The 27,290-nt window shown below is 44.1% G+C and overlaps 1 protein-coding gene across 17 annotated transcripts in view; it reads left to right on the top strand.

Moving 5' to 3' along the window:
• Positions 1 to 27,290, top strand: part of uvssa (UV-stimulated scaffold protein A) — a 144,020-nt gene that overhangs the window by 98,398 nt on the left and 18,332 nt on the right. For 8 of the 17 annotated variants that reach the window (XR_009790353.1, XM_061786595.1, XM_061786600.1 and 5 more), the window contains 5 exons: positions 8,416 to 8,620; positions 17,051 to 17,176; positions 17,264 to 17,447; positions 17,570 to 17,635; positions 19,586 to 19,694. Coding sequence is in view for 11 of the 17 variants with exons in the window: in XM_061786595.1 (XP_061642579.1) it covers positions 8,416 to 8,620; positions 17,051 to 17,176; positions 17,264 to 17,447; positions 17,570 to 17,635; positions 19,586 to 19,694 (690 nt within the window). In the remaining 6 variants the exon portion in view is untranslated. Of the gene's footprint in view, positions 1 to 8,415; positions 8,621 to 17,050; positions 17,177 to 17,263; positions 17,448 to 17,569; positions 17,636 to 19,585; positions 19,695 to 19,778; positions 20,471 to 20,505; positions 20,729 to 21,154; positions 22,030 to 25,147; positions 25,277 to 27,290 lie in introns of those variants that run through there. The other 9 variants (XR_009790354.1, XM_061786596.1, XR_009790357.1 and 6 more) reach the window with 8 other exon arrangements.

Raw genomic sequence — 27,290 nt, 5'->3', positions numbered from 1 at the left:
CAGAAATCTTGGACTGCAAGGAAAACACAAGCTAGCTGATCGTTGGAAAGCTACACCATACGTTGTGGAGAGTCAACTCCCTGGTTTGCCTGTGTTCAAGTTGAAGCCAGAGAACGGACAAGGCTCTAACAAAGTATTGCACCGAAATCACATTCTGCCCATTGGACAGGAAGTGAAATTGAATGTGGAAAAGAACGAAGATACACTTCAACGCAAAAGGAGAGCCAGCAAAAGACTCAAAGCAAAGAGGGCTGAAAACTGTAATCTTTCTGGTGTACCAGCGCTTGATCATGTTGAAAAGATTGAGTCTGCATCTGACTCAGAAGAGGATGAAATGGGTGTGTGGTATGATTATCACTCCATATGTGAGTCAAGACAACCGGAAGCTCAGGAAACTGTTCAATCAGAACCTGTCAGCATGGATTTGGATCAAGTTGTCCCTCCAATTAACCAAGAGATGGATGAGGTTACAGTTGAGGCATCTGCGGCAACAGATGACGATGGATCCGTAGTGCAAGATGAGACTTTTGAAAGTACTGTTGATACTGGAAGGGACACTGAAGCACAGACATTCGATGTAACAACTGCAAGACAAGACAGTGTTACAGAGAGTTCAGACGAGGCACGACGGCCTCAAAGACTGAAAAGGGTTCCTAGCCGACTAACCTATGACTTGTTAGGGAGTCCAAGCTCTGTGGCAGTTAGTACTCATACTGTCTCTCTAGCTAAGGTTGATGATAAGACAGATGGCTTATCTCCATCACCTTTGAGGTACAAGAGCACTTTTTATAAGTGGATTGGTTTGAGAGGGGAGTGTTTATCCTGTTCATAAAAGGTTATGTTGTTATACATGTCATGAGGGCATGACCATTTTTTTTTGTGGGGGGAGAGTGTAGTGTACTGACTAAAATGTGTTGAACTGTATTTGTTTGAATTGCTGTTGTGAAAACTAGTTAAAAGTTTGTTTGGTTCTTTGTGTGGATGGATACTGGGGTGTCCTGCGTTCCGAGGGGTCTGTGAACATTTCAGGGTTTTTTTTTGTTTTAATGATTGATTGAAGGGGTGGTGCGTCCAATGGGATTGGGGGAAGGAGGTGGGTCGTGGGGAGGAAGAGCGGGAGATGCGGCGGGAAAAAGGAGAGTTTTTTTGGGGGGTCTGGAGCTGGTTTTTCGACGCAAACGGATTTTTGACTGTTTTCCACGCGAACGGATTTTTGACTGTTTTCCACGCGAACGGATTTTTGACTGTTTTCAACGCGAACGGATTTACTCTTTCAAAGCCACGGGTCCTGCCTGCTCAACGCCACCGGGCTGCCGCTTCGACGCTACGGGATCCAGTCGATGTGCCTACTGAAGCATTTTGAGGGCGCGTTCCTATGACAATCGGTTTGGGTTTCTTTTCCCCAGTGAACTGAGGGTTCAACGGTTTTGTGAGTACTGCCTTTGAGGGCTACATTTAATTTGTTAAAATGAAAAAAAAAAAATCTCTGCGGGGGCCCGGGGGATACCCCCGTACCCCCCTACAGTGTTTTTTTTTTTTTTGTCATCTTTTTCATGCCTTTGGTGTTTGCATGTCTGAAGATGTCGAAATTGGTTAACTTACCCCACCACAGCACCTGTCTCAACCAGACCCTTTTTAGAAACCAAGCAAATTTACATTACGGCCCTTTAAATAGGAGGAAAAATATCCTCATGTGTAAACTTCTTTGACCCAGCACCCTAAAAGAATCTGAATCGAGAATCGTTTGGAGCCGGAATCTAAAATCGAAAATATCCTCATCTTCTATCATTTCCTTTTCCTATACCTACACATTGTTACTATTTCCTATCTGATCAAAACAATCCCCAATTATTTTATTTATTTATTATTTTATCCTCAATTTTCCTAATTTCTCCACTTAATCGGCTGGACCGAATTATACTCCCATCTTTATTTTGTTTAACACCGTACTTTTACATCTTTTAGACATTTAGCATTCACGCCACTCACTTAGCCCAGTACATACAGCCGAACGCATATCACCAAAAGGCACCAACCGACGTTGCAGGCCGTTTGGTTTTAGTTACTTCTTATCCCTACTTACCATAACCTTCTTTTCTTCTTTGCAGTCTTCCTGTCCCCTTCCTTTGCTTGCCTTTTTCTTTTCATTTCTCAAACCTACTTGCCTCTGCTTTTCTGTTCAACTTTTCTGCCACTGTTGCTGTCCTTTCATCAAGTTCTTTTATATAAGTTTTCTTACCTTCTCTTCAATTTCTTTATCAGTTTTGTTTTGCTCCTCTATTGCACACACAACAGCTGTAAAAATGGCGCTTGATCTCTATCTCTGGGTCGTTGTGAGTTCCTAAAACCCCCTCGTTGATATGTATGATAGCCTGTTGATTGACTGCACTGTTTTCGGTTTGAGTCAGTAGCTTTCTGCTTTATGGTCACGGGCTCTCCTATATCTGGGGTTGAAGTCACCGAGGTGGTTAAAAACCTCTTCGGTGGCAAGGCCCCGGGGGTGGATGAGATTCGCCCGGAGTTCCTAAAGGCTCTGGATGTTGTGGGGCTGTCCTGGTTGACATGCCAACATCACGTGGACATCAAGGACAGTGCCTCTGGATTGGCAGACGGGTGCTGGTTTTCGTCCTGACCATGGAACAGTGGACCAGCTCTACACCCTCGGCAGGGTCTTCAAGGGTGCATGGGAGTTCGCCCAACCAGTCTGTGTTTTGTGGACTTGGAGAAGGAGTTCGACCGTGTCCCTCGGGGAGTCCTGTGGGGGGTGCTTCGGGAGTATGGGGTACCGAACTCTCCGGCTGTTCAGTACCTGTACCACCGGTGTCAGAGTTTGGTCCGCATTGCCAGTAGTAAGTCAGACTCGTTTCCGGTGAGGGTTGGACTCCGCCAAGGCTGCCCTTTGTCACCGATTCTGTTCATAACTTTTATGGACAGAATTTCTAGGCGCAGCCGAGGCATAGAGGGGGTCTGGTTTGGTGGCCTCAGTATTGCATCTCTGCTTTTTGTGGTTCAGTTGGCTTCATCAAGCCGTGATCTCCAACTCTCACTGGAGCGGTTCACAGCCGAGTGTGAAGCGGCTGGGATGAGAATCAGCACCTCCAAATCTAAGACCATGGTCCTCAGTTGGAAAAGGGTGGTGTGTCCTCTCCAGGTCGGGGATGAGATCCTGTCCCAAGTGGAGGAGTTCAGGTATCTTGGGGTTTTGTTCACGAGTGAGGGAAGAATGGAACGGGAGATCGACAGGCAGATCGGTGCAGCATCTGCAGTGATGCGGACTTTGTATTGGTCCGTTGTGGTAAAGAAGGAGCTAAGCCGAAAGGCGAAGCGCTCAATTTACCGGTCGATCTACGTTCCTATCCTCACCTATGGTCACGAGCTGTGGGTCATGACCGAAAGAACAAGATCCCGGATACAAGCGACCGAAATGAGTTTTACCACCGCAGGGTGTCCGGGCTCTCCCTTAGAGATAAGGTGAGAAGCTTGGTCATCTGGGAGGAGGTCAGAGTAGAGCTCCTGCTCCTCCACATTGAGAGGAGCCAGATGAGGTGGCTGGGGCATCTGTTTCGGATGCCTCCAGGGCGCCTCCCTGGTGAGGTGTTCCGGGCACGTCTCACCAGGAGGAGACCCCGGGGACGACCCAGGACAAGCTGAATGGCAGAGAGCAGACAGTGGGAAGGGCAATGAGGGCTCCATCCTGTGATGGATAAATAAGTCCAGTCTACGGCGGGGTTGTGAAGTTGGAGCCAGGGAATACCAAGAACTAAGAGGGAAATGGTCTCACGATGATTACCGGAAATGAGTAGCGGGATAGGCACTGTTTGGTGGGTGACAAGGGAAATGACTCGGCCATCCAGGGCTGTGACTTTTTTCGAGGATGGAAGTGGTTGGGAGAGTGATTTGGAGTTGGTGAATTATATCTTCATGAATAAAACTAAAAATAAAAAAGGAGACGATGGGCGGCTTCTTTCCCCTGAACGGAGTGATCGAATACTTTACAGAGTTCGACGGAAAAGGAATCGAATGAATAGAGTACCGGGGAGGAGTTGTGCCATAAGGAAGTGGACCATTTTGCTGCTTTGCCACGGAGGAGGCTAGTGACATATGCTACTTTGGATTGTTCGGTGGGATAACTGTACTGTTGAAGATTGAAAACGAGTGAGCAATTAAGTAAAAACTGGCTACATGCACCTAGGTCCCCGAAGTAGGGCTCGGGTGGAAGGACATGAGGTTCTTTGTACGGGAAGCGGGGTGGCTCGGAGGCTGCGGGCTACTTACAGGAGGAAGGTCGGATTGCATCTTCGAGGAAAGCAGGGATACTTGTTGCGTGAGGGAGTGTAGGGATTCCATGATATCTTGAAAGTCTTTACTTGTTGCCCTATGTGGGCGCCTTGGAGGATGAGTGCATGTTGAATCGCCTCTGAGGTTGCTGGGTCCATTTGTGGCAAAAGTATTCTGTTACGTATGGAGAGGAGCTGGACCCAAGAGCAGGCGGACAGGTAATAGGTAATAATTTAGGAAAGGTAATGGAGGTGGTCCAAGGTGGGTTGGCAGGCAGTGGCGCGGACAGGTAGCAGGCAGTGGTGAGGACAGGTGGCTGGCTTGGCAGCAGGAATGACGTGGATCAGGAACACAGGGGTAAACACTGAGAGACACCGGAGTCAAAAAGGAAACGAGGAATAGAGTGGCTGGTACCGCTGGAAGTAACTGCAATACTATGGCAAGGATTTCCGGGAACAGCCAGGCTTATATCTAGGTGGTGACGAGGGCTGATTGGAGACAAGTGCTGAAAGAGAGAGGGCAGGGGAGAGAGAGTGCAATGCGCCCTCTAGGCTCCAATAATGGTGACATGACAGTACCCCCCTCTCAACGGACGCCTCCCGGCGTCCTGCCAGGCTTCCCCCGGTGAGCCGTATAGAAGTCATCCAGAAGAGAGGGATCTAGGATGAGCTTCCGGGAAATTATGCCCTGCAGTACATGACAAGCTGGTCTTTTAATAAAATGCTTTTGCGTCACATAAACTTTGCTTAATACGCCTTGATCTGTACTAACCTGTTTTCTGAATCACAAATTACACAATTAAACAGTGCAATGAGGTTCTTGGAAATGCCCTGTTTTCATTTCTTGCAAAGACATTGGACTATTGCTTGCTTTTCATCAGCACAGAGAACCTTTTCTTTTTTACCCCATTATGCATTAAATCTGAGTTCCTTTAATAATCTGGAACACCATTCTTTGCTAATTTTGTTTAATAGCTTTGTGAGGGATGTGAAGTAGATATGTGGTCTCAGATTATTCAATAAGAAAAAATTTTTGTGACCCACTCAAGTGTTTTGTGTGCAAAAGGGCAAGCTTTTTAATGTTAATACAAATATTTAGATATACAGTATTTGGAAAGTAATACATTCTCACTGTTTACTAGGTAATTAGGAAAATGTGGATAGGCCCTTTTGCTTTTATGTTATAGTCTATTTCCCACTCCCCTTCTTCTGTCCTATTCTGTCGAACTGATTATCAATCCTTTTATCCCTGCTCGGTCAGGACACAATCTCCCTCTTTTTCAAATTAACATGTTAATTACAGGCCCTGCTTAACCCTGGAAAATCAATACCTCTTTCAACATTCTTCTGTCTGCTGCATTTCATTTTCTCACTTTCCTCTTCTGTGAACACACTCACACTCACGCACACACACACGCACACACACACACTTCCTGCCATTGATCTATATGTATTTTGACAGAAAAAAAATCTCTATTAACAACAAAATGAGTCTTTTTTTTTCCACCATCAAGACTGAATGAGAATGATATACAAGGTGGATTTAGGTATTCAGGATAACATAACAGGCAATTACATGCCGTTAGCATGACTGGTTGAATTTAGATACAGCATCTGAAAGGAAAACCTTAACGTCCAAACATTGTTAAGGGATTATATTAAAGAAGAATATTACTGAAGCATGAAGAAAAAAACATTGAGGTCGGGGCAGCACATTTTCTACAAACCCTTTCAGACATTGTTTTCATGCATTTCTTCCACTCCACTAAGTGGAGCTTTGCAATCAAGTCATCTCGGTTGCATTTTTTTGATGATTTATGATTTTGAATCATGTTAACGGCCCAAGACTGACAGGGGCTCCAGAAAAGAGTCGAACATTAATCAGTTTTCTTCACACAGCCCCAAATCTTTGGCGGCATTCATACAGCGGCTGAAATAAGTATTTAACATGTCACCATTTATCTCACTAAATATACTTCCAAAGGTGCAATTGACCTGAAACTTTCACCAGATGTTGAGAAGAACCCAAGTAATCCATAGCTATAAGGAAAGTAGAACAAATAAGATCAGAACTTAAGTTTTGTTTAATGACACAGGGAAAAAGGATTGAACACGCCAACTGGTATTTATTTATTACTTTATTCAAAAGCCTTTGTTTGCAATGACAGCTTCAAGACTCCTCCTCAATGGAGAAATGAGTCACATGCATTGCTCTGGTGTGATTTTGGCCCATTCCTCCATACAAGGAGTCTTCAAATCTTGAAGGTTCCGTCGGCTTCTTTTATGGACCTTGAGTTTCAGTTATTTTCATAGATTTTCGATTAGATTCAAGTCAGGTTATGGGTTGGGCCATTCTAGCAGCTTAATTTTTGTTCTTTGAAACCAGTTGAGAGTTTCCTTGGCAGTATGTTTTGGAGCATTATCCTGCTGAAATGTCCACCCTTGTTTTATTTTCATCATCCTCGTAGATGGCAGCAGATTTTTGTCAAGAATGTCTCGGTGCATTTGTCCATTCATCCTTCCGTCAATAATGTGAACTTTACCAGTACCATTTGCTGAAAAGCACCCCCACACCATCATGTTCCCACCTCCAAACTTCACTGTTGGTATGGTGTTTTTAGGGTGACGTTCAGTGCCATTTCTCCTCCAAACGTGGTGTGCATTATGGTATCCAAAGAGTTAAATTTTGCCCTCGGAACCAGAATATAATCTCCCATTATTGAACTGGCTTTTCCAAATGTTGTTCAGCAAACTTTAAACAAGCTTTGACATGCTATTTTTTTTTCAGCAATGGGGTCTTGCATGGTGAATGGCATACATGCCATGGCGGCGGAGTGCATTACTCACTGTTTTCCTTGTGACAACAGTACCTGCTAATTCCAGGTCTTTTTGAAGCTCTCCACAGGTGGTCCTTGGCTCTTGGACAACTGTTCTAAATATTCTTTGTGTCAGAAATCTTGCGAGGAGCACCTGATCGAGGCAAATTTATGGTGGTATGATTGCCTTTCCACTTACGTATTATGGGCAAAACTGTGCTCACTGGAACGTTCAGAAGCTTAGATATGAGCCTGTAACCAATGCCATCGTTATGTTTTGCAACAATTACTTTGCGACGGTCTTGAGACAGCTCTTTGCCCTTACCCATCATGACATGTGTCTTGACTCACACCTTGGCAATGAGACCCATTCTTCGGCCATCAATTAAGACTGAACCAGCTGGTATTAATTTGTACTGACAAGGGGCTGCATTGCTGTTTGAGTATTGATAGATTTTAGGTGTTGTCTTGGCTTTCCATGCCTTTTTCCACCTCCCTTCATGTGTTCAATACTTTTTCCCTGTGTCATTTCACATTTTTACACACAACTTAATTTCTGATCTTATTTGTTTTGCTTTCTGTGTGTGTATGGATTATGGTTGTTCCCAACATCTGGTGAAAATGTCATGTCAATAGCACCTTCAGAAATATATTTAGTGAGAAAAATGGTGACGTGTTAAATACTTTTTTCACCTGCTGTATCTGCAATAGCAAAAATACATAGCCTAGTTGACAATTCCTGAACAAATCAAATGGCCCAATGTGTAAGGCTGATGGGCTCTTAGCAGGTGCTTCGTTCGCTTATTGGCTGAACCTCAAGTCTAATAAACCAAGTGCAAAGTGCATGTGAGCCCCCATAGACAGCATCTGTATTTTAACTCTTGGAGTCACCACTTTATCACTAATCTGCCGAATTACACTTTGCAATTTGTGCGCAGTTCCGTATATGTGGTGCATGCAGTGGACACATAGACATTTGCCAGGTCATATTGCAGATGAAAGTCTGTTCTCAATTGCCCTACCTGGATAAATAAACTAAGTAAATAAAATTCACACAAATACCCTGCCCCCCATCTGTTATGTCCCTGTGGGGCAAATTTAAAAATGGTAGCTCACATTTGCATTGACATTAACTCTTGATGAGCAAATAAGCAATTAAAAAGTACTTTTTCCATAGTGTATGTCATTATTCCATACTGTATACCTCAAGCATGAATGTCTGTATTTAAACATACTGTTTAGTTCTTCAGCTATCAGATGGAGAGATCCTAATATATTGCAGTGCAAAACATTTATTTGAACTTTACCTTTTTTGTTTCCAGGTTTGAGTCCCTTTTCATCCACTCCAACATCATCTAAGCATGCAACTAAAAGCATTGTTGCTGAAACATCTTCCAGTCTGCACCGAGCTCCATCCTCCTGCTACAGGAGACTTAAAAGACTCAAAAAAGATGAGGGGGATCCAACTTGTGGCGCTGCAACATTCCCAATTCTCCAAAAGGATCTTTCTGTGACCACATTATCCAGGTGATAATACATGTAAATGTCTTCTAATTATTATTATTTGTGTGAATGGTGAAAGCATTCACACGTTATTCCCATTTTTTATTTTAATTATTACAACCCCAATTCCGGCGACACGGTGGACGACTGGTTAGAGCGTCTGCCTCACAGTTCTGAGGAGCGGGATTCAATCCCCGGCCCCGCCTGTGTGGATTTTGCATGTTCTCCCCGTGCCTGCGTGGATTTTCTCCGGGCACTTCGGTTTCCTCCCACATCCCAAAAACGCGCATAGTAGGTTAATTGAAGTCTCTAAATTGCCCCTAAGTGTGAATGTGAGTGCGGATGGTTGTTTGTTTATGTGTGCCCTGCGATTGGCTGGCAACCAGTTCAGGGTGTACCCCGCCTCCTGCCCGAAGACAGCTGGGATAGGCTCCAGCACTCCCGCGACCCTGATGAGGATAAGCGGCTCAGAAAATGGATGGATGGATGGCTGGACAACCCCAATTCCAATGAAGTTGGGACGTTGCGTTAAACAAATAAAAACAGAATACAATGATTTGCAAATCATGTTCAACCTATATTTAATTGAATACACCACAAAGACAAGATATTTAATGTTCAAACTGATAAACTTTATTGTTTTTAGCAAATAATCATTAACTTAGCATTTTGTGGCTGCAACATGTTCCAAAACAGCTGGGACAGGGTCATGTTTACCACTGTGTTACACAGGTTGAACATGATTTGAAAATCATTGTATTCTGTTTTTATGTTTAACACAACGTCCCAACTTCATTGGAATTGGGGTTGTATTATTATGTATGTATCTACTTCCACATTTTTCATCAGATTCAACCATTCCAACTTCAAAATTCACACCATGGGTGCGTGCATTTTTCTCATTCCAAAATTACTCACATTTCCCACAATTCCACATTTTACAATCAAAAATTCCCCATTCATTCCCAATGAGACATTCAACAAAATAGTTCCACAAAATTCCCATTCCACATTCAAAACATTCAGCTCATTCAGAACATCTTCAAAACACATTCCCGAATTCCACATTTTTCACGCACATATCTATAAAATATTTTCCACATTCCCTGATTACTCAAATTCCACATTTTGCCACATTCAAATACCCACATTTTTCCTACTCTAAGACATTCTACATTATTCCCTCCTCCGTTTCTTGATGGATTCATATTTTACACATTCCCCAAATTCCCACCTTACCCAAAATTGTCTACACTTTTAGCATGAAAATGCCCACTTTTTTCCCCACATTGCAAAAAATTATTCCCTTCTGCTTCAATATTTCTTCACCAATTCAAACCATTCCAACTACAAAATATGTTTCACATCCCCAAACTAATTTTTCACCATTTTATTTGTACGTGTTGAAATTTACATATTACATGTTCTGCTTCCAATGTTCATTCTGCACACTGTTAATTTGAAACTGACATAGAAGTGCAGCATTGCACCAACATGCCTCCACCAAGCTGCGGGGGGATGGGAGTTGGCCGTGGCTCTCTCGCTGGGCTCGGAACTTGCCTCCACCCACTCGGTCCTCCCCAGCGGCTTGAGCACTGTGTGTGCGTGTGTGTGTGTGTGTGGGTGTTTGCGTGCATGCGTCTTTCGCTCCCGTTCTTGTCAGTGGAAGTGGCCAGACGACAATCGCTGGCAACAATGAATGCAAGCTTAGCTATTTTACCAACCACAGTTACATTAAAAATTACAAATATAGTTAAGTATCGTTGAAAACCACAAAAAATGTATACTTTATAGAGTGTATTTTTATGGCTGTGCAGCGACTGAAACTCGGTCGATAAAACCCGGAAATGTTGTGTCCCTGTTCAGCTGAGTTGAGTGGGCAGGTAACGGCCACAAAGTGGGCAAGTATAATATGTGAATATATGAATATAATTACCAAAACTATGTCACACTGTCAGCAATTTCAAATCCTGTCGTTTGCAAGCGGTTTTGGTGTTCAAAAACTAGGTTGCAAACTCATTTTGACCTGTGTTATGCATTAAACAGTGGAAACGGTCTATGGCGCATGCAGACGTAGGCGACGGAAGGGGAAGCGCGCTGGTATCCAAGTTAAGCTCCGCAAGAGAGGATACAGATTGGCGTTCCCGTCAATCCACCTTCTGAATCTACGCTCCCTACCCAACAAAATAGACTAGCTTCATCTTCATCATTAAAGAACAGTAACGACTTCAGATGTTGCACCGGCCGCCCTGTGCTTTACGGAGACATGGCTTTGTGAGGGTGCCCCTGATGGCACCGTAATGCTTCAGGGCTTCCATCTTCTCCGTGCAGACATGGTGTTATCGGGGAAAACAAAAGGCAGCGGGATATGCTTCTATATCAACGAAAAATGCTGTACTTACGTCACAGAGCTCAGCACACACTGCAGCCCGGATTAAGAGACGCTAGTTTTTTAACTGTAAGCCATTCTACTCTCCTCGTGAGTTTGCATTTTTCATTCTCGCCGGTGTTTACATTCCTCCTCAAGCTAACACGAATGCCGCACTGCTAACGCTCACTGAACGAAATTGAAAAAAAACACCCAGACGCACCCCTCATTATTCTTGGGGACTTTAACAACGCTAAACTCAACCACAACTCCCTAAATACAAGCAGCACTTCGACTGTCCTACCAGGGAAAATAACATTTTAGACCACTGCTATACTACGCTAAATAACACATTCCGTGCCATACCTCGTGCAGCTCCGGGCTTGTCTGATCACTGCTTAATTCACTTAATGCCAACATACAGACAAGAACTTAAATGCGCGAAGCCTACGGTGAAAACAGTGAAAATGTGGAAGAGGTCTGTGTACCAACAAAGTCATTTCACACGTTCAATAACAACAACCCATGGTTCACTGCCGAACTTAAGCAACTTCGCCAGGCAAAAGAGGATGCATATCGAAGTGGGGATAGGGTCCTGTATAATGGCACTAGAAACCAGCTGACTAAAGAAATTAACATTGCAAAGAGAAACTATGCAGTAAAGTTAGAAAAACAGTTTATCGCTAACGACTCTAAATCAGTCTGGCATGCATTACATTCGCTAACCAATTACAAGCGACCAACCCCCCAAGCTGAGAACAATAAAAGACCAGCCGACTTGAACACCTTCTACTGCAGATTAGAAAAGGACACTTTCACACCCACCGAGCCGCACCACCGACCACCATCACACCTCTGACTTCTGCCTTGACCATCCACGAACAGGATGTGAGACGCATCTTCAAACAACAAAAGATCAGCAAAGCGGCAGGCCCAGACCTTGTGTACCCATCCTGGCTCAAAGCCTGTGCGGACCACCTCGCTCCAGTATTCACACAGATCTTCAATAGATCTCTGGATCTGTGTGAAGTACCATCCTGTTTCAAACGCTCCACCATCATCCCAGTCCCCAAGAAACCTGGAATCTCGGGTCATTAAGTCCTTTGAACGCCTCGTTCTAGACCACCTCAAGAGCGTCACAAGTCTCCTGCTGGACCCCCTGCAGTTTGCCTACCGAGCAAACTGGTCTTGCGGATGTTGCAGTCAAAATAGGACTGCACTTCATCCGAGAACACCTTGACGGTGCGGGGACCTACGCGAGGATCCTGTTTGTGGACTTAAACTCAGTGTTCAACACCATCATCCCCAAACTCCTCTCCTCCAAGCTTCTCCACCTCAGCGTCTCGCCTGCCATCTGCCAGTGGATCTACAGCTTCCTGATGGGCAGGACACAGCTGGTGAGGCTGGGGGACACCACCTCATCTACACGCACCACCAGCACTGGGGCGCCCCAAGGTTGTGTCATCTCTCCTCTGCTCTTCTCTCTCTACACGAACGACTGCATCTCAACGCACCCGGCTGTCAAACTCCTGAGGTTTGCAGACAACATCACAGTCATCGGCCTCATCAAAGACTGTGACGAGTCTGCGGATCGACAGGAAATGGAGCGGCTGGAGCTGTGGTGCGGCCGACACAACCTGGAGCTGAACACGCTCAAGACTGTAGAGATGATCGTGGACTTCAAGAGGCATCCTACGCCACAGCTGCCCCTCACGCTGTCCAACTGCCCTGTGTCAACCGATGTACTTCCTGCGGCTTCTGAGGAAGTACGGCCTGCCACATGAGCTGTTGAGGCAGATCTACACAGTAGTCATCAAATCAGTCCTGTGTTCTTCCATCAAAGTCTGGTTTGGTGCTGCTACAAAAAGGGACAAACTCCGACTGCAACGGCCAATCAAAACTGCTGAAAAGATTGTCGCTACCCTCCTACCCACCCTTGAGGACTTGCACGCTGCCAGAACTGTATGAAAAATCCTCTTGGACCCTCCATATCCTGGTCAGCACCTTTTCCAGCTCCTTCTCTCAGGTGGGCGCGACCGAACAATGCAAACCAAAACAAGGAGACATTCCAACAGCTTCTTCACTCTTGCCAGTTCTACACGGCAGTCATCGAATCAGTCCTGTGTTCATCCATTAGTCTGGTTTGGTGCTGCCACAAAAAAGGACAAACTGACTGCAACGGACAATTAGGACTGCCGTAAAAATCGTCAGAACCCCCCTACCCACCCTTGAGGACTTGCACGCTGCCAGAACTAAGACAATAGCATGGTGTGAATGGAAATCCTCTTGGAACCTCAATATCCTGGTCACCACCTCTTCCAGCTCCTTCCCTCAGGTAGGCGCTATTGAAGAATGCAACCTAAAACCAGCAGACATGCTTCTTCCCTCTTGCCATTAAATTGCTCGAGGCTAAGTGACTCTCCGTAGTGTGTTTTTATGATTATGCAAAAATATAAGAATTTCAGCCGGGCCAACACATTTCACATCACTGTACACGCCGTCCCCTTGGTAAAACTGTGATTCGCAGTTTTGCTTTTCTTTTGATGCGCAAAAGGCACATTTAACTTGCAAACTGCGATGCTTGCAAACTGTGACGCAAGACCACTTAATTGGAGCCTTGTAAAAAGGTATCAAATTGACAGTGCTCAGACTTGGGGTGTACTGTATCTCCCCAGTCGTTATTTGTGCCTATGTCCATGAGTGATTCATGAATCAGGTACGATTATTGACTACTTGTACTATTAAAAAATAGATGGATGATGTAATAGTCCAATGAATGAAAAATCCAATGTTGTTATTTGGAAAACTATCAATAAACATAATTAATATTCAGTTTTGCATCCGTATATTATTGCAAAAACTGTGAAACATTTTCCCATAGAGAAATGAAAATAATCCTCCGGAAAACAATGTGTGAGTGTAGTTCAGCTTTTCACCACGAGATAGCAATGCTGATCCTCTCCCACAGGGGTCACCAACACAGTGCCCGTGAGCCTGTTGGAATAATTGTTCACCAGTGCGATGCTGCTTAATTTTCTGCTGTTGGGAAAAAAAAGCGGCACCTAACAGCGTGCTGCATCTAGCATTTTTTTGTTGCTATTCTTTTTAAATTGATGTAAATAATCAATAAATAAGAGTTCAAAGGTCGTATTGTAGCGCGTGACCAAACTGTAGAGTTGGTGGAGAGAAGCAGAGATGTCAAAAGTACTGGTATTCGTATTTATGTAAAAATACTGATACAAAATACAACTTTGGTTAAAGTACAGAAGTACACACTTATCAATGAACTTTAGTAAAAAGGTAAAAAGTCCATCCATCCATCCAGTTTCCTCTGCTTATCCGAGGTCGGGTCGCGGGGGGAGCAGCTTCAGCAGGAAAGCCCAGACTTCTCTCTCCCCAGCCACTTCTTCCAGCTCTTCCGAGGGGATCCCGAGGCGTTCCCAGGCCAGCCGAGAGACATAATCTCTCCAGTGTGTCCTAGGTCATCTCCGAGTTCTCCTCCCGGTGGGACGTGCCTGGAACACTTCACTAGGGAGGCGTCCAGGAGGCATCCTAAACAGATGCCCTCGTCACCTCATCTGGCTCTTCTCAATGCGGAGGAGCAGCGGCTCTACTCTGAGCCTCTCCCGGGTAACCGAGCTTCTCATCCTATCGCTAAGGGAGAGCCCGGACACCATGCGGCGGAAACTCATTTAGGCCGCTAATATCCGGGATCTTGTTCTTTCGGTCATGACCCACAGCTCGTGACCATAGGTGAGAGTAGGAACGTAGATCGACCGGTAAATCGAGAGCTTTGCCTTTCGGCTTAGCTCCTTCTTCACCACAACGGACCGATACAAAGTCTGCAGCACTGCACCGATCCGCCTGTCGATCTCCCGTTCCATTCTTCCCTCACTCGTGAACAAAACCCCAAGATATTTGAACTCCTCCACTTGGGGCAGGATCTCATCCCCAAGCCGGAGAGTGCACTCCACCTTTTTCCAACTGAAGACCGTGGTCTCAGATTTGGAGTTGCTGATTCTCATCCCTTGGCGGAGTCCAACCCTCACCGGAAACGAGTCCGACTTAAAGCTGGATATGCGGATCAAACTCTGACTCCGGTCGTACAGTGGGTTCGGTACCCCATACTCCCGAAGCACCCCCTTCAGGATGCCCAAGGTACACGCCTTCTCCAAGTCCACAAAACATCACCCTGCCGAGGGTGTAGAGCTGGTCCACTGTTCCACGGCCAGGACACAAACCACACTGCTCCTCCTTAATCTGGTACCAGTCCTCTCGAGAGGGGTTGGACTCTCTTCCTCTCTAGAGTTGCCCACGGTGAGAGGCACCGAGCAGGTGTGGGTATACTTATTGCCCCCCGTCTCGGCGCCTGTACGTTGGGGTTCACCCCGGTGGACGATAGGGTAGCCTCCCTCCACCATCGGGTGGGGGACGTGTCCTGACTGTTATTTGTGCCTATGCACCAGTTCAGAGTACTCACCCTTTTTGGAGTCCTTGGAGGGGGGCTGGAGAGCACTCCTGCTGGGGATTCCATCGTTCTGCTTGGGGACTTCAATGCTCACGTGGGTCATGACAGTGAGACCTGGAAGGGTGTGATTGGGAGGAACACCCCAAACGTATTGTGAGGGTCTGCTGTGAACGTCTGGCAGTATCCCCTGTCAGAAGGAGTTTCAACTCCCACCTCCGACAGAACTTTGCTCATGTCCCAGGGGAGGCGGGGGACATCGAGGCAGACTGGACCATTTTCCGCACCTCCATTCCTTAGGCGGCCGACCGGAGCTGTGGCCGTAAAGTGGTCGGTGCCTGTCGTGGCGGCAATCCCCGAACACGTTGGTGGACGCCAACGGTGAGGGATGCCTTCAAGCTGAAGGAGGAGTCCTATCAGGCCTTTTTGGAATGCAAACAGCAAAGTTAATTTGAATCTTGAGATACATTAAAACATTTATTTTATTTTATATCTTAGGAATAATAAATGGTAAATGGACTGCACTTATAGAGCACTTTATCTACATCATCACAGTGCCCAAAGCGCTTTACAAAGCCTCACATTCACACACACACATTCATAAACCAATGGGGGACTGCTGCCATGCGAGGCGCTGCCAGGCCCACTGGGAGCAAATTAGGGTTCAGTGTATTGCCCAAGGACACTTTGACATGCGGACAGTCGTAGCAGGGATTCGAACCTGTTCTACCAACTGAGTCAAAGCCACCCCAACAAAATTCCATTGGTATCGCAAGACAAGTCCAGATCTGTGTGACAGACCACCAAGGACTCCACTAAAAGAGGTTTGATGAAGATCTGATATTGTATTACAAAATAAAAGTCTCTGAAAACTAATGAACTAAATTTTTTAATGCATCTCAAGATTCAAATTAACCCTGCTGGTTGCATTCCTTAACCGAAGAGCATTGACGTCCGTATTATTGGGAAGCTTTTAATTTGAAGGTGGCTTTCGCCGCGAGTTGGCGACTTATTACCGTAATGCCTATTATGAAAAAAAATTAGGGGCGTCTGGCTTGATTGCTCCTTTACGAGTGGAGGCTGGCTTGACCGGCGCTACCTAATGGAGGCATGCCTTTAGCGTCGTCCTTCACGCGCACCCTTCCCCCTTTACGTCCACATGCTGTCCTCAGCTTCATCCGCTTTTCCTCTGTATAAGCAGCGTGTCGGCAGGAAATGCTCCGTCAGTCAGTCAGTCAAGCGGAGCGCTCATAACACATTTATAGATTTTGGAACTCTGTGCACACATAAGGCGCGCCGCATTATAAGGCGTCCATTTTGGAGAAAATGTACAACTTTTAAGTGTGCCTTATCATCATGGCAGATCATTGCAGAAGGTTTGAATTGGAGCTGGTTGTTACAGAGATGCTAGTCTAATGGCACAAAACGCTCAAATCACTCAGGGGTTCAACACCTTTGAGCAGACTTCTTACTTTGATATCCGTCCCTTGCATGCATGAATGTTTATTTGGTTCTTTGTGTGATGTAGCGATGCAAAAAACACAGCTAGCAGGGAATTTCAGGGGTTAAAGTTTGTATGATTAAGAATTTAAATAAAATTTGTAATTTATTTTTACCGTAGCTCTTCTGAACCCAGTTCAACTCAGTCCAACAAAGACCAAACGGCTTTGAAGGCTCCAGTGGTTCCATTTGGTTTGGATCTCTATTACTGGGGCCAGGAGCAGCCTAACGCCGGCAAGATCACCAAGTATTGTACCTGGTACATGTAAACTAGCCTGATATGTCTAAAGAATTTTTATCTACATAAAAATCTACATATGTGATTCTTTCTCAGATTGTCCTCTCAGCATCAGTTCTGGGTTCCATCAGAGGTGGATGAGGAGGTGCAAAACAAAGAGCTCATGGCTGAGAGCACATGCAGATACATCACTTTCCCTGGAAAATTCATTCCTGTCAGCCATTATTGTAATGCACCATTAGGCAATGGGAAGATGTGTAAGAGACAGGACCGACTGAAGGTAACGGAAGGGAGTGAAGTGTTTTTCCACCACATTTATGCATTTTATAAATCAGTGTTATTGATAGAATTCCTGGCACTTAAAAATTCCACACATCCATTATCTTGCTCTTATTTTTATAGCAGGGGTACAATCTGAGCACAGAGGCCCAGTCCTCCCTGGTTTCCATCACCTCCTCCAGATCTACTGTGAGTGATGGGGTTGGGGAAAGCATACCAATAGTGACCCATGCCAGCCTTTATCTGGTCGGTCATGCCTTGACCATCTCAGGCAGGAGTCGGGCTGGGTGATATAACCTTAAAATAAAATCATCCATCCATTCTCTGTACCACTTATCCTCACTAGTGTCGTGGCTGTGCTGGAGCCTATCTCAACTGACTATGGGAAAGAGGGCGAGGTACGCCCTGTACTGGTCACCACCCAATTGCAGGGGACATATAGACAAACAACCATTCACACTCACATTCACACCTACGAACAGTTTAGTCTTCAGTTACCGACCATGCATGTTTTTGGAATATGGGAGGAAACTGGAGTACTAGAAGAAAACCCACCCAGGTACAGGGAGAACATGCAAACTCCACACAGGGAGCCTGGTTTTAAACCTAACACCTCTGAATTGTGAGGCGAATGCTCTAACCAGTTGTCCATCATGCCGCCCAAAATAAAATCTGATTTCGATAACAATAAATAATAATATAAATAAAAATTTCCCCCATTGCTTAGCAAAGCAAATGGCAATGCAATTATTCACAGCCAGAGCTGCTTTTGTGTTTTCGTTGTAGAATTTGCTTTGTTTTTCCTGATACCAAACAAACTTTGAAAATCAAGTCATTTTTCTCATGTAGAGTTGGTCAAGTGAGGTAAGGGGACCTTGACAAAATATTTGTTATTTGGAAGCATTGGTTCAAATGCATTGGTAAGAAACTGCCAGATGTAGAACCACTGACATAATACTTGTCACTGCAAGATTGTAAATCACTGACGTAATACCTTTTCGAAAAACTAGTTTCTTCACATCTTTTGTGCGTGGAGTCCACCAACTTCTGACACCTGTGAACTGGTATTCCAGCCCAGGATGAGAAGAATACATTCCACAATTTATGTTTCTTGGTTTCGCCTCAGAAATAGCATTTTTCTATGTCACACCACAATTTTTCTTTGGGATTAAAATCTGGGTTTTGACCTGGCCACTCAGTAACTGGAACCAAGATGCTCCTTGCTTTTTAGTGTGTTTTGGGGTAATTTTATTCTTGAAAAAGTCACTTCAAGGGCAATTTGTCTTCTGCATAAGGCACCATGACCTCGTCAAGTATTCTGATGTATTCAGACGGATCTATGATTGCTGGTGTGCGATAAATAGTATGAGGAAAAACTAATATCTTGATGCGTTTGCCACCATGCGTCACTGTCTCCACAGTGTAGCAGTGATTTTAATTCAATTCAATCTTTTGGGAGTCATCTGACAAATGGTTCTAGGCCAAAAAATAACAGTTGTTTTCATCAGTCAACGAAATATTGCACCTTTTTTTTTTAACAAGCCAATGTGTTTTTGGGTGAATTGTAACCTCTTCAGCACATGTATTTTTGAGCACTCTCACAGATCTAACAGATGCCAGTCTGCCAAATCTTCTGTCCGACTTCCTTGTGATCAGTTTACAGCTCAACCCCTCTTCTCACTCGTGTCTTAAGATGTGAGGTTGGATGATAGGCCGACTGATTAAATTCAAGTTCATACGTGGTATTTGTTATGAATCGAATATGATTGCAACAGAAGTATAATAACATAACCAGTTTCTCCAGGATACATTGTCATTGCATTATCCTCCTGCCCCCACACCCCACCCATTTAACATTTAACCACAATAACTCATACATAAATGTATGACTTCACATGATTTGGCTCCAATCTGTTGATGTTTAATGCCTGTGCTGTAGCGGTTTCTGTGAGGCGAGAAATTAAAATAATGAATGTATTTTTACTTTATCTCACAATCATGATTTAGTAAATCTGAAATGTTGAATGATATTTAGTTCTAGATGAGTCAATTAGCCAGAGTCAGAGCTCATACTGGTATGTTTTTAATGAGTAATTGCTAATCTACTTCTGATCATTCCCTCCATACACTGTCTTTTAGTGCCCTTTCCATGGGCGTATTGTTCCGCGAGATCAGGAGGGTCGGCCCTGCACCCAGGAGGACCGTCAGAGAGAAGAGCAGGATAGGAGGAAGACAAAGAAGAAACATGGTATGTAGAATTGAAGATGGGGTGGAGGAATGCTGCTCAAGAAAAAAAGAATTGTTTATAAAATGATTGTCTTATTATTTACAGATGTATCACTTGGAGTTTTGGTTCGGGGGAACAGGGTTCCTCAGTCTAAATTATTTACCTGAACTGAATTCAACTTTCTTTATAAATTACTATAAATACAACCACAACTGAAAACAAAGTGTACACAGATAATCAAACTTTAAGAAATAGAAACAATTTAAGAATGTGTGACAATGGTATAGTTGTTAGAAGTGATGGTGCTTCCTATTAATGGACAGACTCCCAAGGTGCAAACAGTCAAAAGATGTACCCGGTACAGTGCTGTGAAAAAGTGCCCTCCTACTGATTTTACATATTTATCACAATTACAGTAATTGTTTCAGATCATCAAACTCGTTTTAATGCCTCACAAAGACAACCTAAGAAAATTTTGTTTCTCAATGATTATTTAAGTTAATAATTGGGGGGGAGATCCAAACCTATCTGGCTCTATGTGCCTATGTGACAAACTTTTTCCCCCCTGAACCTAACAACTGGTTGTGCCACCCTTGGCAACAATAACTGAAATCAAGCATTTGTGATAAATAGTGATAAGTCTTTCAAGTGTTCTTTTTTTTTTTTTGGTCAGTGGTGCTTTTTCACCTCTGAACTCTCCCATGGACGGTTTTGCCAGCTTTGTAACCTTTGCCAGACTGATAGATTTCAATCACTTTGTTTCTCATTTGTTCTTAAATTTTGTTGAATCATAGTATGATTTTTTTATGATTATTATTTTTGAATTCTTCAGACTAAGGGACAATCTCAATCCTATAGCCCCTTAGCCCTTGGTTTTGCATGTGCGCTAGAACGAAGGGGTATCCCAATTCTTAGCGGAAGGGCTAAGGAGTGTGTAGCCCTTGAAACCAAGTTTGGTCCAGGAGCTCACTTGAAAGCAAGTGATAGAGGACTCTGCCCCCGCTGACTGACCAAGAGCTTGCAAGACGGTGGAACGGACAAGAAAATACATAAATGTAAGTAACCATAATTTTTGATAGTCATACTAATGACAGCCATGTTTTGAATGGTTGATAAACGTCGCGTTATATCGAGCTTGCACATCGCAAGTCTACTGTCAGACTAGAGTGGCAAATTCACATTAAACGGACTTTTCTACAATGTACTGCATTTTATGAACGATTAGACAATTATTAAACAGCTAAGTCACATTCAGAAGCTACGTAACTAATGTAGCGTCACTACTTGTCGCTTCTCAGTACACTGTGACATTCGCTTTGCATATAGTTAAGATGCACCTTATGAACACTCATGTAATGCAATATTTCATCGTCGTGAAGATGTTAGCTGTAATGCCCTGTGAATTTCCTTTTCTGACATAGGGTTTACTAAACACACATGAGGTCAACGTAATATATAACCGGACACCATTTCCTCCACAGGGCGTGACAAGACAGCTGTCTTTTACAACAGCACACAACACTCCAGAAGTACAAGCCCAGTGCCAAAATGACAATGGAAACAAAATGCATATCTCGAGTTCCTTTTAGAGGAAGATCAGCAAAAACGACATGAGGCTGAGGCAAAAAAAGAGGTTTTTCCAGCTTTCCAGCTAAAATGTACATACTGCAATTAATTGTTTGTTCTTAACTTAATATTGTTATTTCAATTACATATATATATATATATATATTTGATGCATTTCGCATTTGTTATAAATATTTTACATTTATTAATAAAAAAAGAATACAATATGTATGAATGTAAATAGTCACACTACGACAATATCATAATATGGAAATTCTCCCAGCGGCACTAACTGGTTAACACATCTGCCTCACAGTTCTGAGGACCCGGGTTCAAATCCGGCCTCGCCTGTGTGGGGTTTGCATGTTCTCCCCGTGCCTGTGTGGGTTTTCTCCGGATACTCCGCTTTCCTCCCACATCCCCAAAACATGCATTGGTAGGTTAATTGTAGACTCTTAAGTTGGCCATAGGTGTGAATGTGAGTGTGAATGGTTGTTTGTTTATATGTGCCCTCCAATAGGCTGGAGACCTGTTCAGGGTGTACCCTGCCTTTCACCCAGAGACAGCTGGGATAGGCTCCAGCACGCCCGTGACCCTAGTGAGGATAAGCGGTCTGGAAAATGGAAGGATTGATGGAAATTCTCTCATATGTCAATAACTATGTTCTGTAAATATATTTTTTTCTTCTGCTTTTTTATAATTGCGTGCATGTTTTACCTCAACGCTGCAAATTGTGAGATCCCTGATTTTCATTGCCTGTGACAGTGACAATAAAGTAATTTTCTGTTTTGTTTGAGGTAGTTTTTTTGTTTGTTTACAAATGTTTAGTTGTGTTTTTTGTGCTGGTGGTTGTTGCTGTTATTTATTGGCTGACGATAGGCCATAAAGTCAGGTTGTTAAAATGTGGTCCTTCGATAAAAATGTTTCAAGAGTAGATAAAATACAGAAATGTATGCACCGTACCATGTGGTTGGCAACATCTATTATAAGCACTTTCAAAATACCAGTCACCTTTAGAAACTGCATAAACTGCCAGACAAATTTAAATAAAATAGATATTTATAATAGTAAAATTCATGTGACACAAGTTTGCATCTTGGAAATGTAAACAATTGTCACGTTCTGCCTACAACATAGCCAGCAGGTTGGCAGGGGTGAGTGTCCCAATTTCTTTATCTTACCCCTTCATCTTGGCCTTCCAAACAGAGGGCTAAGGGGAAGGGGTAAGATGAAGGGGAAAGGGCTCAGGGGTAGAAGTGGGATTAGCCCTAATTCACTTTGTTCGGCGGGTACTTTTTTTTAGCAAGGGGGGGTGTCAAACGTTTGGCCCATGGGCCAAAGCCAGCACAATCGAGGGTTCAATCTGGGCCACAGGATTTGAGAATTTGGAGGTGAAAAATTAATGTAGCAACTCTGCAGTTGGGTGATGTGCTAAGTGTTCTATAATTTATGTATGTGAGTGTGTGTGTGTGTGTGTGTGCAAATGGCTGCAAGATAGAGTGAAAGATTTAAGGGCGTCTGAATGCTTTCCCTACCCACTGTAACTGTCACGCAGTGTACGAGGTTTGGCAAATGTTTCCACGAGTGGCATTGGCAACTAGTTTTGCCGCGATTCAAATTTTGAATCACAGTTGCACCAGTAGCAACTGCGATTTGAAATCTCACTCGCAGTGTCAGAATGTATCAACTAGCCAATCAAAATGCACAGCTTCCACTCATGCTAAAAATACATTTCCAGGTTTCAAGCGAGCGAGAGATAGAACGGCCACAGTGCTGCCCCCAGCCCATATAAATACAGTATATAAAAGTTTCAAATATTGTGTTTTACATTAATACTTAACAATATTTATCATTTTTAATGTGCCTTTGGATGAAAAAGCAACACTTGTGGCCAAATGTACTTGCGCGGTACATACCACGATGGATACATTCAAATGACTCGGAGCGAACGACTCACTTTTAAAATCTCCACACTCTCGTTTTTATTCTCGCCCGCTTCCACTGTCTTTAGCAACCTGCTTCTTCCTTAACTATTAATCAATCTTTTTATGGTTTATTATTGTGATTAAGTACAATATACTGTATGTGCAGCATCAAACGCCTATACAGGCTGGCTGTTCAGCTTGTTCATATATCCAATCGCTCGTGTGCAGGGCTTTTTTATTTTTATTTTTTTTTATTTTTGTGATGAGCCGGTCCAATCTGGTTTGACCGCAGTGTGCAGGCAGGCCTTAGAGTATCTCGTAGCTGGGTTGAAGTAGCTCATCTGTAAGCACTTGGGTTTTGGAAATAGAGGTTACGGTTCATGTCCCGCTGTGTAAAAATGAAAGAAAATGTGAAATAGGTTGTAGAGATGCTTGTCTGCTTGGTGACGACTGTCACGTTACTCTTCTGCAAGGCCCCCCCTCCAACACTAGATCAAGAGGTGCAGCATTGTTTGTGCGCCCCTTTCACTCTGACATCTCTCCTTGCACGCCTGCATGCGGTGTGGAAACACGTACAGCAGAGTAAAAGTTTAATTTTCCTTTGAGCGATTATATTGAGTAAAATAGTAGTGTCATACAAGGATGCAACGCCCATGTACTTAGAGCAATGGTAGCCAATCAAAAAAAAAAAAAAAAACACGTGATTTAGTGGTCGTGTGTGGTCTGCACTCTGCCCCCTGCCCAGACACACACTAATAAAAACAAACAGAGACCCCATCTGGGGTGGCTAAAGAGTGTTGAAAGAGAAACTGCCACCGCTGCAACATTGATACCAGATACGCATTTTTCTCGTTTCTCCTCTTGAGTTTGTTTTTTCTATCCACATTCTCATCTTTCTTAGTTCTTGTATTAGCTCTTCATCTTCCTTTATTCTTCCCGAAAGCCACACAATAATTGAAAACACTTTATCCATCCATCCATACATTTTCCGTGCCACTTATCCTCACCAGGGTCGCGGGCGTGCTTGCGCCTATCTCAGCTCACTTTAGGCGAGAGGCCGGGTACACCCTGAACTGGTCGCCAGGGCACATATAGGCAAACAACCATTCGCACTCACATTCACACTTATGGGCAATTTAGAGTCTTCCATTAACCTACCATGCATGTTTTTTGGGATGTGGTAGGAAACCGGACACAAGCACGGGGAGAACATGCAAACTCCACACAGCCGAGGCCAGATTTGAACCCGGGTACCAAGAACTGTGCTAACAAATGTGCTAACCAGTTGGTCACCATGCCACCAGAAACACTTTAAAAAAATAAAACCTATTTTTCTGCAGATAGGGATTGAGAGCAGGCCTGACACTTCGAGGAAAGACTGTGGAAGATGTCGGTTATGTATGATTGGGCAAAAGCATGGAGGGATTTGTATCTACAGTGCATTGAAAAAGTATTTGCCCCTTTTCTGATAAGTTTTTTTTTCTTTTTTCTTTTTTTTTTTTTTTTTTTTCCATACTCTTTATTGATCAGGCTTATTTTTTTCTGATCATCCAGCCGATTTTAAAGTGGCACTAAGCAGGCCCAAAAAATGGCATGTAAATTTGACACACCACAGAGAAGAGTCATGGAAACAAGCCTACCAAAATTTGAATGAATAAAACAAATTGCTAAGTACCGTATTTTCACGACCATAAGGCGCACCGTATTTAAAGGTGCAGTCTCAGTTACGGGTCTATTTCTGTAATTAACACATACATAAGGTGCACCGTATTATTGGGCGCAAGCACGGTAAAACATACGCTATCTTAAAACATAAGGTAGCATGCATCCACGCTAAAACAATGTTTTTAAAAAGGCAGCGGGAGAAAAACTGAGTTCGGTTGTACTTTATTGAAGTTTTTAACAATGTACTCATGTTATTTTTTGATCAATCCTCATCCACAAATTCACTAAAGTCCTCATCTTCTGTATCTGAAATGACAGCTGGGGAAGTTCTCAATCAAACACGCCATGTTCCCTCTCGTACTCGTCGGAGTCAGTCTCGTTGCCGTGCGGCTCCTCAGAAATGATGCCGGCTTTTACGAAAGCTCGAACAACAGTGCAAGCAGACACGTGAGCCCAAGCATCCACAATCCACTCACAAATTGTGGCGTAACTCGCCCGGTGCTGCCTCCTAGTCTTAGTAAAGCAGTATTCGCCCTCTGTCATCCATGGCTCCCATGCCGCTCACAACTTCACTCCCCAAAACAAAAAACTTAATCTCAAGTACTAATTTAATACACTTACCAGTCGTAAAATGGGAAAAAGACCCCTCAGTGTCTACTGACATTGATTACTGTGCACAACTATGTAGAAACACATTCTTAATGACAAAAAACAGTAATTTACAGCTAATCCAGTTCAAAGTACTCCATAGATCACACATTACCAGAATCAGAATCATCTTTATTTGCCAATATGTCCAAAAAACACAAGGAATTTGTCTCCGGTAGTTGGAGCCGCTCTAGTACGACAACAGACAATCAATGGAGAGAGAACACTTTTGTGACATAAAGACATTGAGAAAAACAGTCACTGAGCAATAAAGGGTTGCTAGTTATCTGGTAATGCCGGTACAAATTTTTATTTATTTATTGACAATTGTGCAAAAAGATGCAGAGTCCTCTAGCACTTAGAGCAGTTCGAATGACTAATATAGCAATAGTCCGGTCCAATGACCATTGTGCAAAGGGTGCCGAGACTTCAAGTAGTGTATGCAGTTTAAAGTGACGAGTAGTGCAATAATCTGGGACAATTTCGAGATTGCAAATGTTGCAGATACTTCTCAATCAGTGCGCAAATGGGGCAGATGCTACTCTGGCATGAGTGGCCAGTTTTGGTCAACAACAGATATGCAAATAGTGCAGCGTGGCGAGACGACTACAGTGAGTGCACGAGTAATATATAATTGGCCCGATAGAAATGTGACAACAAACTCAACACAAAAAGACAAAAAAATCCCAGCATGTTGCAATGGAATTGTAGGTTAGGTGTTTAAGAAGTTGATTGCAAGAGGGAAGAAGCTGTTGGAATGTCTGCTATATCTAGTTTGCATTGCATAGCACCTACCTGAGAGAAGGGGCTGGAAGAGCAGGTGACCGAGATGTGGAAGGTCCGTGAGGATTTTGCACGCTCTTGTCTTAGTTCTGGCAGCGTGCAAGTCCTCAAGGGTGAGTAGAGGGGTACCGACAATCGTTTCAGTGGTTTTGATTGTCCGTTGCAGTCTGAGTTTGTCATTTTTTGTAGCAGCACCAAACCACACTGTGATGGAAGAACACAGGACTGAGTCGATGACCGCTGTGTAGAACTGCCTCAGCAGCTCCTGTGGCAGGCCGTGCTTTCTCAGAAGCCGCAGGAAGTACATCCTCTGCTTGGCCCTTTTGAGGACGGAGTTGATGTTGATCGCTCACTTCAGGTCCTGAGAGACTGAAACTTGAAGGTCTCGACGGTTGACACAAGGCAGCTGGACAACGTGAGGGGCAGCTGTGGCGAAGGATGCCTCCTGAAGTCCACGATCATCTCTACAGTCTTGAGCGTGTTCAGCTCCAGGTTGTGTCGGCCGCACCACAGCTCCAGCCGCTCCACTTCCTGTCGATATGCAGACTCGTCATCGTCCTTGATGAGGTTGATGACAGTGGTGTCATCTGCAAACTTCAGGAGTTTGACAGCCGGGTGTGTTGAGGTGCAGTCGTTCGTGAAGAGAGAGAAGAGCAGCGGAGAGAGGACACAACCTTTGGGCGCCCCAGTGCTAATGCTGCATGTGGATGAGGTGGTCTCTCTCAGCCTCACCTGCTGTGTCCTGCCCGTCAGGAAGCTGTAAATCCACTGGCAGATGGCAGGCGAGACGCTGAGCTGGAGAAGCTTGGAGGAAAGGAGTTCAGGGATGATGGTGTGGAACGTTGAACCTCGCGTAGGTCCCTGCACTGTCGAGGTGTTCTAGGATGAAGTGCAGTCCCATGTTGACTGCATCATCCGCAGACCTGTTCGCTCGGAAGGCAAACTGCACGGGGTCCAGCAGGGGACCTGTGACGCTCTTGAAGTGGTCCAGCACGAGACGTTCAAAGGACTTCATGACCACAGATGTCAA

This window comes from Phyllopteryx taeniolatus, chromosome 10 (assembly GCF_024500385.1).
Source record: "Phyllopteryx taeniolatus isolate TA_2022b chromosome 10, UOR_Ptae_1.2, whole genome shotgun sequence".
Classification (NCBI taxonomy): domain Eukaryota; kingdom Metazoa; phylum Chordata; class Actinopteri; order Syngnathiformes; family Syngnathidae; genus Phyllopteryx; species Phyllopteryx taeniolatus.
This window is presented reverse-complemented; position numbering and strand designations above follow the sequence as displayed.